This window comes from Rutilus rutilus, assembly GCF_951802725.1.
Source record: "Rutilus rutilus genome assembly, chromosome: 3".
Lineage (NCBI taxonomy): Eukaryota > Metazoa > Chordata > Actinopteri > Cypriniformes > Leuciscidae > Rutilus > Rutilus rutilus.
In genome coordinates this window covers 11,696,442-11,715,937 of record NC_140211.1, presented here as the reverse complement: position 1 = coordinate 11,715,937, position 19,496 = coordinate 11,696,442, and the positions used below count along the sequence as shown (strand labels likewise).

General features: G+C 38.8%; 1 protein-coding gene across 2 annotated transcripts; it reads left to right on the top strand.

Annotated features, from left to right (window-relative positions):
- The first annotated feature begins 645 nt into the window (after positions 1-645).
- mta2 (metastasis associated 1 family, member 2) lies at positions 646-19,328 on the top strand. Of its 2 annotated transcripts, none has more exons than XM_084404102.1 (18): positions 646-1,107; positions 8,273-8,340; positions 9,298-9,391; positions 12,093-12,210; positions 12,358-12,421; positions 13,547-13,664; positions 13,857-13,959; positions 14,070-14,169; positions 14,990-15,178; positions 15,287-15,361; positions 15,450-15,508; positions 16,259-16,359; positions 16,472-16,611; positions 16,853-17,081; positions 17,188-17,277; positions 18,206-18,324; positions 18,409-18,495; positions 18,624-19,328. In XM_084404102.1, the coding sequence occupies exons 1-18, from the start codon at positions 1,080-1,082 to the stop codon at positions 18,753-18,755; spliced, it is 1,914 nt and encodes a 637-aa protein (XP_084260228.1). In that variant the 5' UTR covers positions 646-1,079; the 3' UTR covers positions 18,756-19,328. The 2 variants fall into 2 exon arrangements, with proteins under 2 accessions (XP_084260228.1, XP_084260227.1); XM_084404101.1 differs by having other exon boundaries at positions 18,409-18,551.
- The last annotated feature ends 168 nt before the right edge of the window (positions 19,329-19,496 follow it).

Below are 19,496 nucleotides of genomic sequence, written 5' to 3'. Positions count from 1 at the left end.
ATGTTCTCAGATGAACATTGCTGTAGTTTGAGCGACTTGCTATAGCATACAAACAAATGTGTGCATAAAATCTAGAAAAATACATTTTCAGTATAAACTTAATGTATTGAACCTTTTATAGATGTCAGTGTGTTTCTTCCTCAGATCCATTAATAGAATTAATAACTACGCAAAAATAAATGTTATTCTTGTTTATTGCTAGAAAGTAAAGAGTGATTGCAGGGGTATTTGTATGAAAAAAAATATATATATATATATATTCTGTGTGTGTAATTTATTGTAACTCACCTTTACACTGTTTATGATGTTTTCCATTTAAGCCCTATATATATTTTTTAGATCTGAAAAGTGTATATAGTGTTTATATAGTATTTTGATACCCTTATATTATTTTAACTACTGCTGTAACAGTATGTGTCGTTCATACATATGAATTCGTGTACATAAAATTCGTAATAATAATAATAAATCAATGATAATCGATTTGATATATAAAGTGATACAAGTCTCGCCACATTAGCTTGGTGCCCCAAATGTTCCCCAATGTGCTTCTTGGAAACATTACATTTAAAAAAAGCGGGAGCTCAAGTTTCTGTCTTACAGGAGTTTGCCGAATTCTAAATGACGTTAGCTTCCGAAGATGACGTTGGAGAAGGGGTGCGCGCGCGCTCGTGTATGTGTGTGTGAAACAGAGCGGAGGTGAAGAAGAGGAGGATGAAGCAGGGAGCGGAGGATGGGAGGAAGAGTGGAGTGAGAGAGAGAGAAAGAGAGAGATAGGCTGGCTATCAAGGGCTCGTGTGAAGTGTGAATGTCTGAGAGGGGCTTCGATGGGAGTTTTATCGCAGCGCCGAAACAAAGACGCGATTTTTTTACCATCCGGAGAAACATTGTAGCGGAAACTTTAAACTTTTACCCGCCAGAGCGGCAGCGCCGTGCCGGGTCCCGGCTTTGTCTCGCGACGGGGGGAAGTACGCCAGCACACGCGAGGATCAAAAGAACCAGCACCAGTTTTGGATACACGTTTTGTCTACACGACGAGGGAATCCGTGATTATTGTGTTTGTTTAGGAGAGTGAGAGAATGGCGGCCAACATGTACCGAGTTGGAGGTGAGTATTATTGTTGAGGCTAACACTAGCAGCAGGCTCGCGGGGGTTAGCATTAGCATTAGCGCGAGCGGCTGTTTCCGCCTTAGTTACAATGAGCGGAATCCCGTTGCTAAGCGAGCTAGGCTAGTTTCGTTACGGCGGCTTTTGGGTTAACTCAATTTTATTTATTTATTTATATATGTATTAAAGGTCACTTTTAAATTTACTTGGATATAAAAACTTGCATTGGGTCGCAAACTCTTTCGTAGTTTTGATTTAATTAATTAGCCGCCGCAAATGAGCTAATTATGAGGAAACCCGTCCGTTAGTTGATCAACTTATGATGGTTTTTACTCACTTTTTCAAGACTTTCATTCAAGTTTTTGTCGTACACGTTGCCTGAACCGTGCCATTCTGTCAAACTTCTGACAGCTGAATTATATGGGAGTCTCACAGCACGGGATGCAAGGACTTTCGGTTTTGTTTCCTGTTTGAAAAGAGACGAAGTCAAATAATTGTTCATACTGATATCAGGGGGAAATTTAGACATTTTCAACTTGAACCTAAATTTGGTGTTCGTGAGAAAAAAAATTTCTCGCTAAACGAATAGTTCAGTATATAAGTGCATTTATGGATCGCGAATTATTTCTATGATCATGCACGTGCAGAAGATGCTTATGCGATTTGAGCTGATATAGCATAGTTGCATTAGTAAATCCAGCTACAGTTTTCAGTATGCAATATATACCCATTGTCATCTCTACTGTATGCTGTCATCTATTGTCAGAGATGCTCCTCCTCACTGTTTATTGAAATGCATTTCAACGTTACCTTCTAATAATATTGCATGCGCGTTACCGTCATTGACTGGACTTGTGCATTATAGTGCTTTTATTTTCTTAAATCCGGGAATCGACTGTAAATAGGTCACGACAATCAGGCTGTGTTGCTTTAGCAGATGCTGCTGATTGATGCTTTATTGCAGTTGCAGTTTGATCAAGCAGGGTTTGATGGGAAGTTCTGGAAGAAAAACTCCGTTATTACACGCTTGTCAAAATGTATTAGAGTTTATCAAGACTGGGTTCAGAGGAAGGCAAAGTCTGCATCTGCTCACAACATCAGTCATTTAAAAATGTTTTATACAATTAAAGGGACAGTTCACCCAAAAACGAAAATTCTGTCATTAATTACTCGCCATTCATTCATGTTAGAACACAAATTATGATATTTTTAATGAAATCTGAGAGCTTTCTGTTCCTCCATTGACAGCTACGCAACTACCACAATGACGCTTCAAAAAGTGCATAAAGAGATCGTAAAACTAATCCATGTGAATTGAGCGATTTAGTCCAATTTTTCTTAAGAGACTCGATCGCTTTATATGATGAACAGATTTAATTTAGGCATTTATTCGCATACATTGATCAGAGAACATAAACAGAAGCTCAACTGAACATGATGAACTTGATGCACGATAAAACTGGTTCATGCAGAAGCTCAAACGTGCTGAGTTACACGAGAATGAACCTCATTGGTTCTCGCACGTCAAGCGAAACATGCTTGAGCTTCCGTTTACCACAACTGATGTGTGTGTTGATTGATGTTTATGTGTGAATGAAAGCCTAAATTTAGTCTGTTCATCATATAAAGCGATTGAGTCTCTTCAGAAAATGTGGACTAAACCGCTCGATTCATACGGATTAGTCTCTTCGTGAACTTTTTGAAGCGTCAAAGTGGTGTTTGAGTAGACTGTCAATGGAGGGACAGAAAGCTCTTGGATTTCATAAAAAGATCTCCATTTACTTCAATGCATTTTACTGTGTGTTTGCTAGTGTTTTAGGAGGCTTACACAGTCAGGTATACTGTGTTAAGGTCATTGAACTTGACCTTATATTCTGGCCCCAAGCCCTTGCATCCCCTTTTCAGCGCTGTGAATCTGAAGCTTTGTGACTTAAATGCTCATAGTCCCAATGCTCTTTATTTCACCCATCTGATCAGAGCGTGTTTTAGTCTTTAAGCTTCATAGTGATAGAACAACAGATCAGCCAATATCTGCTGAATAGTGATACACTGATATATTGGCCAGACTGAATTATCAATTGATATTTGGCCATTTTGAGAAAGTCGGCATCTGACAATAACTCCGTCTGATTGGCCGATATCCAAAAGTGTTTAAAGTCTGCATGAAAAGAAATTCCTATTTTCTAAATGCACGTTATTGATCTTATTGTGAACGATTAATCTGTGCATGTTTTATTTTTACTCGTAATTTTTTAATGAAAATGTTATGTCTTATATAAAATATGTAATGAAAACCTTCAGTGAAACGACAGACTTCTCCAATCATTTAGTCAGTTTAAACCCCGCCCCTTTATTACAATCAACTGCAAACTCGCATTCAAATCTGCCTCCGTCCAATCATCAACCATCATTTCATTTTAGTTAGGCTAATCCTTTTTTCTTGGATGTACTTCACAAACGGTACTTCTGGCACATTGCAACTTTATAATCTACCAACAGCCTTGTCAATGGATAGTTTCTAATTCTAATCAGTCTTTTTAGTGCATTTTAAATGTGTAAAATAATCATGAATTTCTAAAGTCCTTTACGGTCAATAATTTGAATGCACATACTGGCGTTGTATACCTAACGACCTTCTCGGACACTGGTGTCTAGATATCATTGATTCGTTGTATTCCTCATTTGTAAGTCGCTTTGCATAAAAGCATCTGACAACAAATGAATATATGTAATGTGAATGGAGATATGTTTATTGACATTGGGCTTTGAGAGATCCATATTGTTTGACCACTAGGATCCATGTTTATATCATCTTTGTCCGGGACACTCGTGCCTCTGAACTCTTGGTTTGAATGTCGCTCTCCTATTATGCAAACATGGCACACTGTTGTTAACTAGCGAATGTTACTGTAGCAGTAAGCATGCTGAAGGATAAGGGATTCCTCTCCTCCTTTGTGGTGCATTAAGTTCAAACAAGGCAAGATGCAACTGCTCTGTTTTTTCAGGCTCGGCGAGAGAGAATTGAAGTGTTTCAAACCAGGACTATAATTGAGACGGTTTTGGTTCAGTGAAGCTTTCATTGTTTATCATGGGGTGTTAATTGAGACTTCTAATAAAGATGCAAAGAGGATACTTGTGTAGCGATGCAGGGAGAAAATCCTGGTCATGTGCATGTGGGCAAATGCATATATCAGGTGACATTGTGTGGTCTGGTAAATAAGGATCCTGCTCTATACGAGCGCATACTGCCAGACAGATATTTTTATCATATCAAACAACACAGTGACTTCATTTAGTTCGCTTTTTTTTTTTCCGATGCTTTACACTAGTGGTCAAGCAGAATGGAGTTTTTGAATGGCCAATTTTGATACTAGAGCAGATGCTTTTATCCAAAGCGACTGACATCGCATTCAAGTTGTACATTTGATCATTCATGCATTCCCAGGAAATTGAACCCAAGACCTTGACGTTGCTGGCACTATATGCTCTACTGTTTGAGCTAAAGGAATGCAATGACAATAAATGCAATGCATATTAATGATAACAAAAGAGATGCATACAAATGCTGAATTGAAATGAACACTTAGTTTACACTAGAGAGATTGACTCCAAATTCAGTAAAATATTTGGAAACAGGAATGTTCACTATCCATTCGCAGGACAGATCTTGAAATGTTCAAATGAAGATCTCGATTGACTTAATTTCTTGTTTTTATCCAGCCCTAGCGACAACCAAGTAAGCAATTTGTAAGTTTAAATTTTTCACCTCAAAATGTGTAAATACTTAAAAACCTGATACATTTTTTTTCAGCATCTTCACCAGCCCAGGTCATCAAGTAAGCGATAACGTATGGTTGTTATCGCAGAATAAACCCAGACAGGGTGATCAGGACTTGCGTCAGCCTGAAGGGGTTTATTCTGCGTTAACAACCTGCTTGGATGTACATTACCCCGCTTATTACACGGCTACTTGCCACATAATTAAATAATTAGACATGAAATATTGATCCGAGACTAAATATTTTATTAGCTCACCGAACGCAAAACTTCCACGAGGAAAAAACATTCCTAGCAAGCGTATAGCGCTGCTGAATTCAGTAACCCGGATGAGCCTGTGTTATCTGTTTTCAGTGCGATTGACCAATCAGAATCAAGCGTTCCACAGAGCCGTGCAATAACACTGGTTTAGCAGATGTTGTGAGTTTAAAACGGGACTGGATCGGTTTCTCTGACCAATGGCAGAGCAGGGGGATTGTTCAGGAAACCTGTTTGAAAACCATCATTTTTGATATTCTGTTTTAGTAATGCTAGTAAACGCAGAAATTGTGCTTTTCACCGATAGGTTTACTTGTATACTATTTTTGTCCATGTCAGTATCTCCAAGCCTCAGTGGATATTTAGGTGTCTCTGAATACCAGATGCCATGAGCTAACAAAACAACATATCCCTGCTTGAAGAGCAGATGGCTAGACCCTGTTTCTCCTTAAGGGAAATTATTGATCCATGTGGCTCAGTCTCTCTGATTGATGAAGCTCATGAACTTGGGAGAGAGACCTCCATTTTGATTTATCCCTTGTGGCACAGCTTAAGAACATGGCTGAGTAGAGAGGCGAGAAAAGAAAGCGTTAGTCTGATCAAAGATCAACGTCTACCAAAACGTCCAGAGCTGACCAACTCGGACCAGAAGAGAGAGAGAGAGAGTGATTGCATAACCGAAGTGATGTGTTCAGTGTACAGGCTGTTGACCGTGCCTCATCGGATGTGCTCTCAATATTGACCCATACCATTGCTCATGCCACTTTCTGTATGATTATGGATCTCTTGCACAAAAAAAAAAAAAAAAAAAGCAAATTATTGGATTGTTAATGTGTTTAGTTATGGAATCTGCATTTTTCCCCAAGTCTTTAGATTTGAATAGACTACTTTCCTGTTGGTAGATGAAAGCATTATTCAAATCAACTAGAATATTACATCTATGAAAAGGGTTGTGTAGAACTTTGTGAATAACAGTTGTTCCTGTTCGTTGGAGTTGGAAGAATGCACAACATATTGGAACCACATTACTTTACTGATATTATAGACTTTTCTTTCTTCTTTTTTTTTATCAATATTGGTCGATATTGGATATTTAATTGTCACGCTCCTTTCTCCTATTTTTCCATTTGGGTCACATTAGCTACAATCTAACGGGCACTGAAAGTTAAGTTTTGTCCGACGCACTAGTATACACTATGCTATGTGCTTATGTATTATGTTCCCCACCGTATAGTGTATGAATTTTATAAGGTTATTTTGTCATTCAACATTTGAGTCTGAAATAGGGATGGGCATTTCTGTCAATTTCGATCATTGACAGGTCTCAAACGAGTACTAATAAGTTATCAACCACTTGCTTAACCAACATAAAATAGGCTAGGTGTCGTTTTAAATCTTAGAAGTTTGGCTAGAACAAGTGCTTTAAATTTTTCTTAACTTTTCATTTATGTGCTCTAAAAAATAAACTAGGGCCTACTTTATATAAAAATGTGATCTGTCAAATCATCATACATTAACAGATAGACTTGATAGATTGATAGATATCATTGAAACGGTCTCAACTAGCGAATACAACAGGCATATTTGTTTCAGTTAGAGACCAAACTATAAAAAAGCGCCGCTGATGCATGGGTAAACACTACACATGATGATTTGTGCCATTTCTTTTGTTTGTTTGTGTGTGGTGGGTGGGTATGGCAGATGTGTAGAGACCAATCAGACACTGTTTACAGCTGGAGCGCGCTTGGATTGGTTTGATTTGATCGCTTGAAATGTTTGATCGTTCAGATTGACAGGTTTTAATTTACCGTGCACCATAGAATAGGAGCGCACACCTGTGCTGGATTCACTCATCAACCAGGGCTGCGTTTCTCAAAAGCTTTGTGAGGTGAGATGATCGTGGAGACCATTGGTGGCGATGCTTTTAGGAAATGCGGGCCAGGATCTTATTACTTGATTTTTATTCTGTGTACTTTGATTTTGGCATTTACACATGCAAGTATTTCTTATGTTCAGTAAAATCACTTGTTTGGAGTGTTTTGGGACCCTTAGTTAATTATGTTTCAAAATAAATGGCTAGCCTACCTAATCCATTGCATGGCTTGAAGACATGAATACATTTAAAATATGTAACTGTACGGCACGCTCGCTTTTCCTCGTGTGTCAAAACTATGCACTCTAATGATGAGTTTTATCAATTAAATTATTGTCGACAATTAATCGATCTTTGATTAATCATTAGCATTCCTAATATATGCACATACGTAGTCACTGCTGGGTAGATCAATCACAAATTGTAGTCGTTTCCTAATTTCAAATTACATGGAAAAAAAATTGTAACGTAATTCATTACACATTACACTACTTTTGAATTACTTTTGACCTAACTCGTTTATCACGTTGAACTTAATAGGATAATCTTGTACCATATTAATATGACGACACAAAGGAGAAAGAAAATATAAGTGCATTAAACATTACGTCAGGGTTTCTGTAGGTGTAAATGCAGGGGGTTTGTGAGTTTAATGAAAAGCTAATGATTAAATAAATCATCATTTAAAAATAAAATAAATAAATAATTTTGAAATTATATGTGTTTAAAAGACAAAAGACCTCCCAAAGACATAGCAATACATTGTTAAATGACTTGCTGAGTGATAATTCAAATAATATTTAATGTTCGTCAGGAGCTTGAGAAAACGCTTAAAAGTGAAATGAAGTTGTGAAATCGGTTGTGAAATCCTTTGTGGCCTTTCAATGTTCCATGTAATTATAGCCACCTGACTAGTGGCTGGTCTGTGTGTGCAATTTCACAAAACTAGAAGACTTTTTGAATGTATATAAGCGATGTATTTTTAGAAAGGAAATTTTAAAACCTGAAAAAGGATTAGTGACAATCAAATTCTGAATGGTTTATTTTATTGCCATTGTGTGAATAATGTAATTATGAAAAATGTAATTCTGTAATCAATAAAAAAAAGTAACTATAGTCTAATTGCGAAGTATTTGAAAACTTTTGGAATCTGATATGTGTATATATATGTGTGTGTGTGTGTGTGTGTGTACATGTCTTTAAGAAATTAAACTCAGTGATGTGTCACTTACAGATGGTTTCTTTTGTCTACTGCAGATTATGTGTATTTTGAAAACTCCTCCAGTAACCCGTATCTGATCCGCCGAATAGAAGAACTCAACAAGGTGAGTTTTGGAACATGTTCCATCTAATCACTTAACGTAATCTTAAAGAAAAAAATAGGCCACTGCTTTTGCTTCCTTTTCATTGATGCATGTCGGTTTTTGTTGTTTCTGTTTGCTTTCATTTGGCCTTAAGCTATTTTTGACCAGCATGACTTAGCCTAGACTCGAGTCAGACTGACTCTGATTGGTTGGGGCTTTTGATGTCTGCCAATCATACATCATCAATCGGCATGTGCATGTGAACATTACACTGTACATGGATGATTGGCATATGCCAGCCCTCCGCTAATGCATTGTCACTCACGACAGCGTAACAGACTGTCTCTGTCACCTGCTCCCCTCTGTTGTGCATTGCTAATGCTCAGCCATCATGCTGTTGTCTGCCGATGCACGCTGGGCTGTTTGAGATGAAGACCCAGCCATAAGAGACTTATATAATGCTGAGAATGACACAGGCCTGTTTCCTGGAGCAGGGATTAAAAACACTTTTATGTAACCTCATTTTGAAGGGCTGTGAAGCTCAGCAGGATGGGTAAACTAATGGAAGTGGTGTCTTTGTTCAATATGTATATGTTAGTCAGAATTCAGTTTTGTCTTGAATATTCACAACGCTAACCCACACCACGTTGCATTGAGTAAGATTTCCATATGGAGTGGTTCATTTTCAGTGCTGGTAAATGAGTAGAAATGTAGTTATTAACAGGACTCACAACCTTTTGCTTTAGTGCTTAAATATTGATGCAGTTTCTTGTAAAATCATAGGCAGTGTGATTCAGTCTCACTTTGACTTGATGAAAGTAGTTCCCTCTAAAAATATACTAACTATGGGTTTTTACAAGTCCATGACGTGAATAGCATTTGAGGTACTTATTTCACACATTGTAGAGAAAATGGCTGTGTATGTTCTTTTTGTATTTAGTCTTTCTCACACTGTTTCTTGCTGCTTGTCTCATCAAGACTGCCAATGGAAATGTAGAAGCCAAGGTGGTCTGTCTCTTCAGGCGGAGAGATATATCTGCCAACCTCAACACTTTGGCCGATAGCAATGCAAGTGAGTACCCAACTGTTTCAGTCTTCTCTTGAGTTCACGTCTCGTCTTCACACTTAAGATAAAGTGTCACTATGTAGATGTACTATTTGTATTGAAACACCAACCAGGACTTACAGCTTTGACGGGCACGCTGGGAGCCGATTTTAAGGCACCAAAGAGGATCAATCCAATGTATAAACTAAGTCAGACTTGCATATTATATAGCCATGAATTTTATGTCTTCAATCTGAATGGAGAAGCAAATCCCTAAATCCCTGATCTTCCTATGAATTTTGTTGACCATACTACTTTACAATTTTATGACCTATAATGTCACCATGAAATCAAAATCGACTATCCCTTTCTTTTTCTGAAGTGCACCAGCGTGAATCGCGACAATAATGGCTACCTTTCACTCGCATGAGATTGCTGCAATTAGCAAACGACAGTGATCCAGTCAGTTCCCAATGGACAAAATCAAGTCCCACCTTACATTTTCTTTCCCTCTCCATTTCACTCAGATATACGTCACAACAAGGAAGACAAGATTATTGCAATTTCCATTTCATGCCTACTTTAAATATGGCAAAAAATTCTTAGTGGAGCTTAGTGTACTACACTCTTGTATTGATGATTGAGGGTGTAATCGATTAGACAGCATATTTACTCATTCACTAATTGGACAGACAAAGGGGCAGTGCATTTGTAGAATTTTAAAATGACTTGCATTTCTGTTCTTCAGAAATCTGTGGAGGTTTCTGTGGAGTTCTGCAGGTGTACATGCCAACAAGTCGAAAACAGAAGGACTTAGCAGAAGGACACCAATCTATACAGGCAAAAAAAAAAAAACTAGATCACTTCCATTATATTTAGGGATGGACAAGATGGTTAACTAGTCACCCAACAGAAACAGAAAGACTTAGCAGAAGGGTTATCAGCACATCCATTGGTTAGAGGACTGGTGGTTTTGTGCAAAAAAAAAAAGGTTATCGATATTTATCCTTCTATTTTGTTGAGTAACTGTCAGTTGCCCTATTGAAATGACTTGTGCTCTTGGATTCATTTCATGCTATTGTTAGTCTATGCACACATACAGGTCAAATCTACAGGGCTTTGGCCAACGCATCGCACAATGAGTGGTGCGAATGCTCATTAGTAAACTCAACATCTGAAAATGTATGGAAACTGATGCCCTCTGTTACTCTCTGTCTGGTGGTTTTTGAACACTATCACGTCCTATGCAAGTGCACTCTGTGAAAAGCATCTGATAAGGTCTGTAGTTGTCAGTTTGCTGAAATGAAGCCGCCTCAGTGACGTATGCGGGCGACAAATACGCCCTCGGGAGGATACAGCCTTCGAAATGAGACGCTGCTAATATCTACTTTTGCACATCCCTAAATGTACATTAATTATATCACAGCTGCAGGCATCCCACATGTTTGATAAAGATGCTTCATCTCAACTACATGCATGCTGCAGTGGTTCATTTTTATGTAAATTCAGTGAACGTGAACTGCCGTAAACCAGTTGTTATTATGTCAGTGCAGTGCATTAACCTATCCATTCCAGAGTAGGGTCAAGTTTGGGTCGAGAAGGTTATTGCATTGACATGGGCAGTTAGTGTTCAAATCCTTTGCGGTCATGAGAGGTCAGCGTCTGCTTGGCTGCCCGTTTAATACTGAACGAATCCTCCTCTTTATGTTGTGGCCGTCTACTGCCCTGTTACACAAGATCAGGGCTCTCATTTACATCACCACCTCGTCTCTCTACCTTCTGCCCATCTTCCTCCTCCCCCCCCACCCCACCCCTCCTGAATGGGCTCCTCTGTGCTTATCCTCAGCTGCCATCCGCCCTGTGCTCTTGGAACAAAAGAGCCTTCATGGGACCCACCGGGCCATGGCGCTCAAAGGGTTAACACTAGGTTAACACTGTCTGGCTAGTGTCTTTGTCAAAGAGTGAAAGTGTTATTAAATGCATGTATGTGTGCGCGTGCATTTGGCTCTGAGGCTGTGCGTGTATGATGGATTTGTCGTATGTGTCTTGAGCGCTTGTCTGCTTATATGTATGTGTGTGTGTGTGTGTGTGTGTGAAAGAGAGCTTGTGGCATTTTTTTTTTTTTTAAATGCGTACTTGTGCATGGGGGGGGTTGTTGCTCAATGGGGGGATGGGCGCCTCAGGTTTGTTGCACAGGGTTTCCCAGTAAAGCTGGCAGGGACGCATTGGCCAAGGGGAGAGAAAGGAGGGGGCAGGGCCACCGGGGTGGCAGGAGGGGTTAATGGAAAGGGGTGTGGTCTGATATCCCGCCCTTTTCATTGACAGGGTTTCCTTTGGCTCCGTGCAGGGGTGGAGTCTGGTCAGATCGTCTGATAAAGTCCTGCCAGGTCTCCTCATCTTAATACGAGTGTCTATTTAAGAAATATCTCTATCACCATTGTAAATCTGTGTCAAAAGAAATGTTTTTAAAATGCATTCAAGTCATTTTTAGTTGACCTGCAATTATAATGGTTTGCTTCCCTTATAAGTCAACAGATCTCATGAAGGATATTCAATTTACTTGTTTCTGAACGAGTGTGAAATTGATTTCAACCATTACTAATAACCTGAAGTGATGTGTAAATTTAAGATTTGGTCTCTGTGTGTGTTCTGAAAGGGAGCTGGTTCACATCAGACCTAATTGAGGCCATTAGCATCACACTCATGTTTGTGTGTGTGTGTATTTTAGGAGACTTTGAAGAGGAGTCCAAGCAGCCTTCAACCTCAGAACAGCAGAAACACCAGCTTAAGCACAGAGAACTGTTCCTGTCTCGACAGTTTGAGTCTCTACCGGCCACGCACATACGGTAAATACACTCACGCCGTTTACAGACACAAACATCTCAGGATTGAATCATATGATCCCGTCAGAACCCAGACTCGGGCTCCATATGTAAGGTATTTGATTTGTATTGATAGTCCTGTTTATACCGTGTATTATTGTTTTTATGCAGAGGAAAATGCAACGTCACACTTTTGAATGAGACTGATGTTTTAACTGGCTACTTAGAGAGAGAGGTAAGTGTCCACCTGCAGTACAAGAGCACTCACTGTGTAGTTTCTCATGGAGTGTCACAAAGCTACCACAAGCCATAGTTTAGAGACCGGCCAAAACATGACAACCCTGTTAGAGTGACTCACAAAATCTGTCAAAAGTAGGCATGCTCATAATTAGCTGGTTAACCGACAGTAAGAATTTTCGACCGATTAAAACTATCTAAATAAGCAATTTAATTCGGTCCGAATGCAATGATACGATGTCCTGCCTGTTAGTGTATGTACTTCCATACCTCTGCGCACCTGCTCACGTTAATTATTGCTTTCAAAGCTAGCTTGGTATTGCTAGCCTCTCTAAAATTGCCCACCCTACCTTTAATTAAGTAACTGAAATATATTTTGCGTTTGCATATTTATTCCTTTTATATACTGTTTCATTCTAAGCGCTGCATCTGCGTGATGTGACGATGTGTGAATCCTCATATTCTGTTGTTTATGCTTCTATTTGCGCATGTAAACCTAAATCCCTCCTGGAAATTATTTTTTTTTTTTTTTTTTTTTAATGTGTCACAGACACATATCCATTCTAATTTAACAATCTTGTCTGTTAATGGTTAATGATCGGTTAAGGAGCTTCGTTTGTCGTTTGGGAAAAAAACCTAAAATGAACATCCCTAGTCAAAAGGTCTGTCATGTTTTCACCTTTTTGCTGTTTATTACAAAAATAATTTATATATTTTCACAACCTTTTGGGTTGTAAACAAAAAGCTGATTTTTCAGCAGTGTCACATGATCCTACAGAAATCATTCTAATGCTGATTTGGTGCTCAAGAAACAACGTTATTAATGTAAAAAACAGGTGTTGCTTAATATTTTTGTGGAAACTGATACATTTAGGATTATTAAATGAATAGGAAATATTTTATAACATTCTAAATGTTTTCTTTCACTTTTGATCAATTTAATGTTTCAGTGATGATAAAGTATGTAAAGTCTTTCACTGATCCCAAACTTTTCAATGGTAATTTTTTTTCTTCTTCTTGATGTTTTCTCTTTTTTACATCAAAGTGAGCACCTTTTGTTGGATTAAAATGAGGCAAGTGCATCAAGTGTTTGTGTTGTCTAATGTGTGTGTCTGTTCTGCAGGACTGTTTCTTCTACTCTCTGGTGTTCGACCCGGTGCAGAAGACCCTGCTGGCTGACCAAGGGGAGATCAGAGTGGGATCCAAATACCAGGCAGAGATCCCTGACAAACTGGCTGAAGGTCAGAAGGTTTTAAATGTCTCTCCGCCTTGGTATTACTAAAACATGGTCCTTTTGATGTTGAAAACTTGGACGCGATTCTTATTGCAATATTGTATTAATACATCAAGTCCTTGATATTTTCAGAACACATTTTAGGAAAAGTTTATTGTTGGATGTTGAATGTCTAATTCAATGTTTTCCATCTCATCAGTTGAATTAGACAGTCGAGTGCAGGAGAAGCTTGAGACAAAGGTTTGGGATCCTGATAACCAGCTGAAGGATCCGCAGATAGACCAATTCCTGGTAGTGGCACGGTTAGTATTTCCCTCCTTTCTTTTTTTTTTTTTTTAACCAAGTCATTTTTTGCTTCTTTAAAAAGTTATTGTGCAGTTGCATGATTTGAATTGTTTTATGTTCATTTTAGGGCTGTTGGTACATTTGCACGTGCACTAGACTGCAGCAGTTCAATCCGCCAACCCAGTCTGCACATGAGCGCAGCGGCTGCATCTAGAGACATCACACTGGTGAGAGAACGGATGCATTCAATCACTCTCTTCCTTAACGACTCATAAAAGTGCATTCCTCATTCATTCTCTCACACTGTAGGGTTTTCAGAACATACCGGTACTATGAAAAACGTGTACCGGGTATATTCGGTACATGCTTTCAAATGCTCTTGTTTGTGTTTGTTTGAGCGCTCTCTAAACGTCAGAAGTTTCTATTTATTGTGTGTTTTTACCAGTGTTGAGCATTGTAATAATGAGTCACAGTCATATCTGTTGAGCGTGTGAATGCAGTGGCCAATCAGAGGTGCTATTCAGTAAGTTAGTTAGAATCCGCTAAACAACGCTGAAAACGCACAATGTTAACACTTTGTTGGTTATAATAACCTTATGTAAATAAAAGATTTATTGTACAATTAAGACTTCTTTTTTTATTATAATTATGGGAGTTTTCACGAGAGTGCATAATTCAGTGAGCTTGAACTTCAGAGATTATAAAGGGAGGCTCTTCTCTTGCTTTGTTCCCCATTCACAATCTCAAAACAAGTTTAGTTTTTTCTTTTCATGACATTGGTTCAACTTTTCTTTTTAAACCGGAACAATGACCCTTTAAATGCGCGATTGAATCGGAGACTGCGATGATTGACTGTGATAACCAACTGACGAAAAACAAGACAAGACAATTATTTTTAAAGTACTTAATTCAGCCGTTTTTGCCCTGGTACCGAAATTGGTACAGAGAACCTTGAAATATTTCTGGTATTAGTACCGACTACTGACATTTTGGTACAGTGAAAAACCTACATCTGATATTGATTCACACTGTCCTGTCTGTCCGTAGTTCCACGCCATGGACACTCTGCAGAAGAACGGCTACGACCTGGCCAAGGCCATGTCCACGCTGGTGCCGCAGGGTGGCCCGGTGCTGTGCAGGGACGAGATGGAGGAGTGGAGCGCTTCAGAAGCCATGCTGTTCGAGGAGGCTCTGGAGAAATACGGCAAAGACTTCAATGACATTCGCCAAGACTTTGTGAGTTTACAACACCATAATTGACCATTTGCTCTCAAATATACAAACTGCACTATTTGTTCAAATGAGTTCAAATGATTTTAATGTACATTTGTTGTTGAACTGCAGTTGCCCTGGAAGTCATTAGCTAGCGTGGTCCAATTCTACTACATGTGGAAGACTACTGACCGTTACATTCAGCAGGTAAGAAGCTTTGCATGCTTTTAAAATCAAGCTTTTCTTCATGCATATGAATGTGTATCTGAATCAAGTTAATTGTTTTACCCACCAGAAAAGACTAAAGGCAGCAGAGGCTGACAGCAAGCTGAAGCAGGTGTACATCCCCACCTAGTGAGTATTTAGTGTCACTGCACTTCTGAACATAAAGGGCACTTTCCAAATATATGGCACAAATCGTTAGTATTCTTTTTCATGAATAAATGCACAAATCCCATGTAATTTAGAGAGAGAATTACCATTGAAGAGTCTGGAGTCTGTAATGTTTTGAAATAAGTATCTTATGCTCATCTAGGCTGCGTTCAAAAATACTGTGAAATAAATGTAAAATAATGATTTTGTTTTAATATTTTTTTAAATGCAATTTATTCCTGTGATGCAAAGCTGAATTTTCAGCATCATTACTCCAGTCTTCAGTGTCACATGATCCTTCTGAAGTCATTCTAAAATGATGATTTGGTGCTCATGAAATATTTCTTATTATTATCAATATTAAAAAAAATATTGTGCTGCTTAATATTTATGTAAAAACTGTGATACTTTTTTTTTTTTTTCAGGATTATTTGATGAATAGAAAGTTCAAAAGATTTTTCTTTGTAACAATGTAGAAGTCTTCACTTAATTTAATGCATTCTTGCTGAATAAAAGTATGAATGTATTATTGTTGAACATAACATTAGCATAGCATGAAAAGTAGCTATTTATGTTACATATTCTGGTATATATATATATATATATATATATATATATATATATATAAAAAAAAAAAAATTTGCTGTATGAAACCATCAACTTATCAGACTCTTTCCTGTAGTATGTTTGTATCTGCTTTTTGAGAATCTAAACGTTTGTTTTCTCCTTCAGCACCAAGCCCAACCCCAATCAGATCATGGCACCTGGAAATAAACCTGGCATAAATGGTGCCACAGGCTACCAGAAAGGCCTCAGTTGTGAAAGCTGCCATAGTGAGTGAACTCAAGTCACTGTACACATCCATGGCTTCTATTTAGATACAAGCTCAAACATCCTGTATATTAAAATGAGTGCATTCATCAATTGTGCTTGTTACTCCTCCAGCTGCCCAGTCTCAGCAGTGGTATGCATGGGGCCCTCCCAACATGCAGTGCAGACTCTGTGCCTCCTGTTGGATTTACTGGAAGAAGTATGGCGGTCTTAAGACCCCCACTCAACTAGAGGGCGCCACAAGAACTGGCTCAGTACGTGAATCCTGTCTTTTTCCTTCATGCACCTATTGACAGTGATTACTGTATTTTAAAAATATTAGGGTTTAATGCTTACAAAAATCAAAAGTGGAAATATCTTGTAAGTTTCATTGATCATCTTGCTGGCTAGTTTATTTCAGGCCAAACATTTTAAAGAGACTGTTTGTTTTAAATACTAAATGGAAAACAGAAAATTACCAAACCAAACGATGAGCATGATGTATCTTTCCAATAGGATGCAGCTCCACGTGGTCACATGACCCGCCAGGAGGTACAGGGCATGTCCCCGTTCACCAGCAGTGCAGGAAGAGCCAAACTTCTGGCTAAAAATCGGCAGACCTTCATCCTGCAGACCACCAAACTCACTCGAATCGCCCGTCGGGTGTGCCAGGACATCCTGCAGTCCCGCCGAGCAGCCCGGCGCCCCTACGCTTCCATTAACTCCAATGCTGTCAAAGCAGAGTGTGAGTAAACATTTGTTGTTGTTGTTTTCTTCATCGGGGGATTTTAAAAAAAGGTTTATTGCTTTTATCTCCAGATTCTTTTTGACTGCCTCTTTTTCTCTTTTAGGTATGATAAGACTTCCTAAAGCAGCAAAGAGTGCTATGAAGAACCGCACTATTCCTCGACCGTCCCTCATCAATATAGTTAAAGAATTGGGTATGGCTTTAGCATTACATCAAAACCATAATAGTGATATAAAAGCGTTGTTTTATCAAATTAGATTACACGCATCACCTTTAAAGGGTTAGTTCCCCCAAAAATGAAAATTGTCATCAATTACTCACCCTCATGTCAAACCCGTAAGACTTGCATTCATTATTGGAACACAAATGAATATATTTTAATGCTTTCTGTCCCTCCATTGACAGCTACGCAACTACCAAATTAACGCTTCAAAAAGTTCATAAACAGATCGAAAAACTAATCCATATGAATCGAGCGGTTTAGTCCAAATTTTCTTAAGAGACTCGATCGCTTAATATGATGAACAGACTGAATTTAGGCTGTTATTTAAATATAAACATTGATCAACTCACACATCAGTTGTGGTAAACCGAAGCTCAAGCATGTTCACTTGACGTGCGAGAACCAATGAGGTTCATTCTCGTGTTACGCAGCACGTTTGAGCTTCAGCAAGTTTTGTTCTCGCGCATCAAGTACAGTTGAAGTTCTATTCATCTATCTGTATGTGAATAAAAGCCTAAATTCAGTCTGTTCATCATATAAAGCGATCGAGTCTCTTCAGAAAATTCTGAGTGAACTGCTCAGTTCATATGGATTAGTTTTACTATCTCTTTATGAACTTTTTGAAGCATCAAATTGATAGTAGTTGCATAGCTGTCAATGGAGGGACAGAAATCAGTCAGATTATTTCATTTGTGTTTCGAAAATGTATGAAAGTCTTTGTTGTTTGGAATGACATGAGGGTGAGTAACTGATGACAGAATTTTCATTTTTGGGTGAACTAACCCTTTAATGGTGGGAAAATTGAAAATTGTTTGGCACAGTGTTTCTTGAATTTTTTTTTTTTTTTACTTTTGACTTCATGTTTGAATATTAAGGGTTATTGTGCTCTTTTCTTTAGCTATTCAAGCTCCTTTGAAACTCAAAGCACCTCGAGGTGCTCCAACACCAATCAACCGTAACCAGGTCAACCAGCCTCGAAGCGCATCCGCCCTACTGGGCAAGAGGCCCTTCGACAACGTGAGTATTCCTTCCAAATATACATGAACCTTCTCGCACGTAGAAAACAGTGTACATAGATCTAAGCGCTCTCATTGGCTACAGGCTGGAGGTCATTCTTTCTCCACCAACGGAAGGCCGTTCGCATCGGGAATGAGAGCAGCCAACCAGTCAGTCATTAAGAGGCAGAAGGTCAGTCAAGGAGATGCTCCAAATCCTGTGGTGTTTGTGGCTACGAAAGACACCAGGTATGTTTCAAAAACATCTTAATGTCATGTTTTGCTTTTACCTGGGACTAATTCCAAGTGTGTGTTTCACAGAGCCCTGAGGAAACACCTCACTCAGGCAGAAATGAGGCGGGCGGCCAGAAAACCACACCTTCCGGTCAGAGTCAAACTTCCCGTACCACCCCGGCCACTTCCCGTACCCATCTTACCTTCCAGCACCAGTGAGCCAATTGTGTTGGAGGACTGAGCGATGTTCCATTAGACCACATCCATTGCCAGAGCATGTTAAACCCACCAATCATCAGCTGTTCTTCATTCCTCATCTTCTGTTGTCCCCCCAGAATCACACATGCACAACCACGCTCACGGGAAAATGACGTACCGCATACTCTTACACCAGCATACACCAGAATTCATAGCGTTTTACTCCCAGTGTTAAAGTCTAAGGGTTCGATGCCCTGCTGTCCCGTTGCTTTTTTTTTTTAATTGCAAATTCTTTTAACTGTGTAATTTAAAGTGGATCATGTTCATTCTAAGATGGTGTTAAAGCACACTTTATTTTTCTCCAGTTCTGTCGTTATTTGTATAAATATTAACACGATTTTTCGAGAGTTTGATTCTTGTGTGTATGGAAAGTGGGATTTAAATGTGTGAGGGAGTATGTGGTCTTTTTACCATCATTTTCTTCATTTCTTAGGTCGCTTGTTAAAAACAAAAATCACCCTTTTTCATGCTAAATAGACAAATAAATGATTGCGCGGCTCCTTTTATTTCAGCCTTTCAGGCCTAGCTGGATTGTGAAAAGATGGAAGGCATTACAGCAAAAGTATTACTCGCTATACAACGGATCTGCAGTCGGGCTGGTGTTTATTGATAGCGACCTGGTTTTTCAGACAAGATTGTTTACTGTGATTACGGATCCCAAAATCCTACAGTGTAGTTACTCCAGTCAGTGATATTTGAAGG

Excerpts from the sequence above, each read along its gene's own strand:
- mta2 (XM_084404101.1), top strand. The coding sequence starts at position 1,080 with ATGGCGGCCAACATGTACCGAGTTGGAG. Across the intron at positions 17,082-17,187 it reads CAATGCTGTCAAAGCAGAGT|GTATGATAAGACTTCCTAAA; the intron begins GTGAGTAAACAT and ends TTTCTCTTTTAG. Across the intron at positions 18,325-18,408 it reads GCAAGAGGCCCTTCGACAAC|GCTGGAGGTCATTCTTTCTC; the intron begins GTGAGTATTCCT and ends CATTGGCTACAG.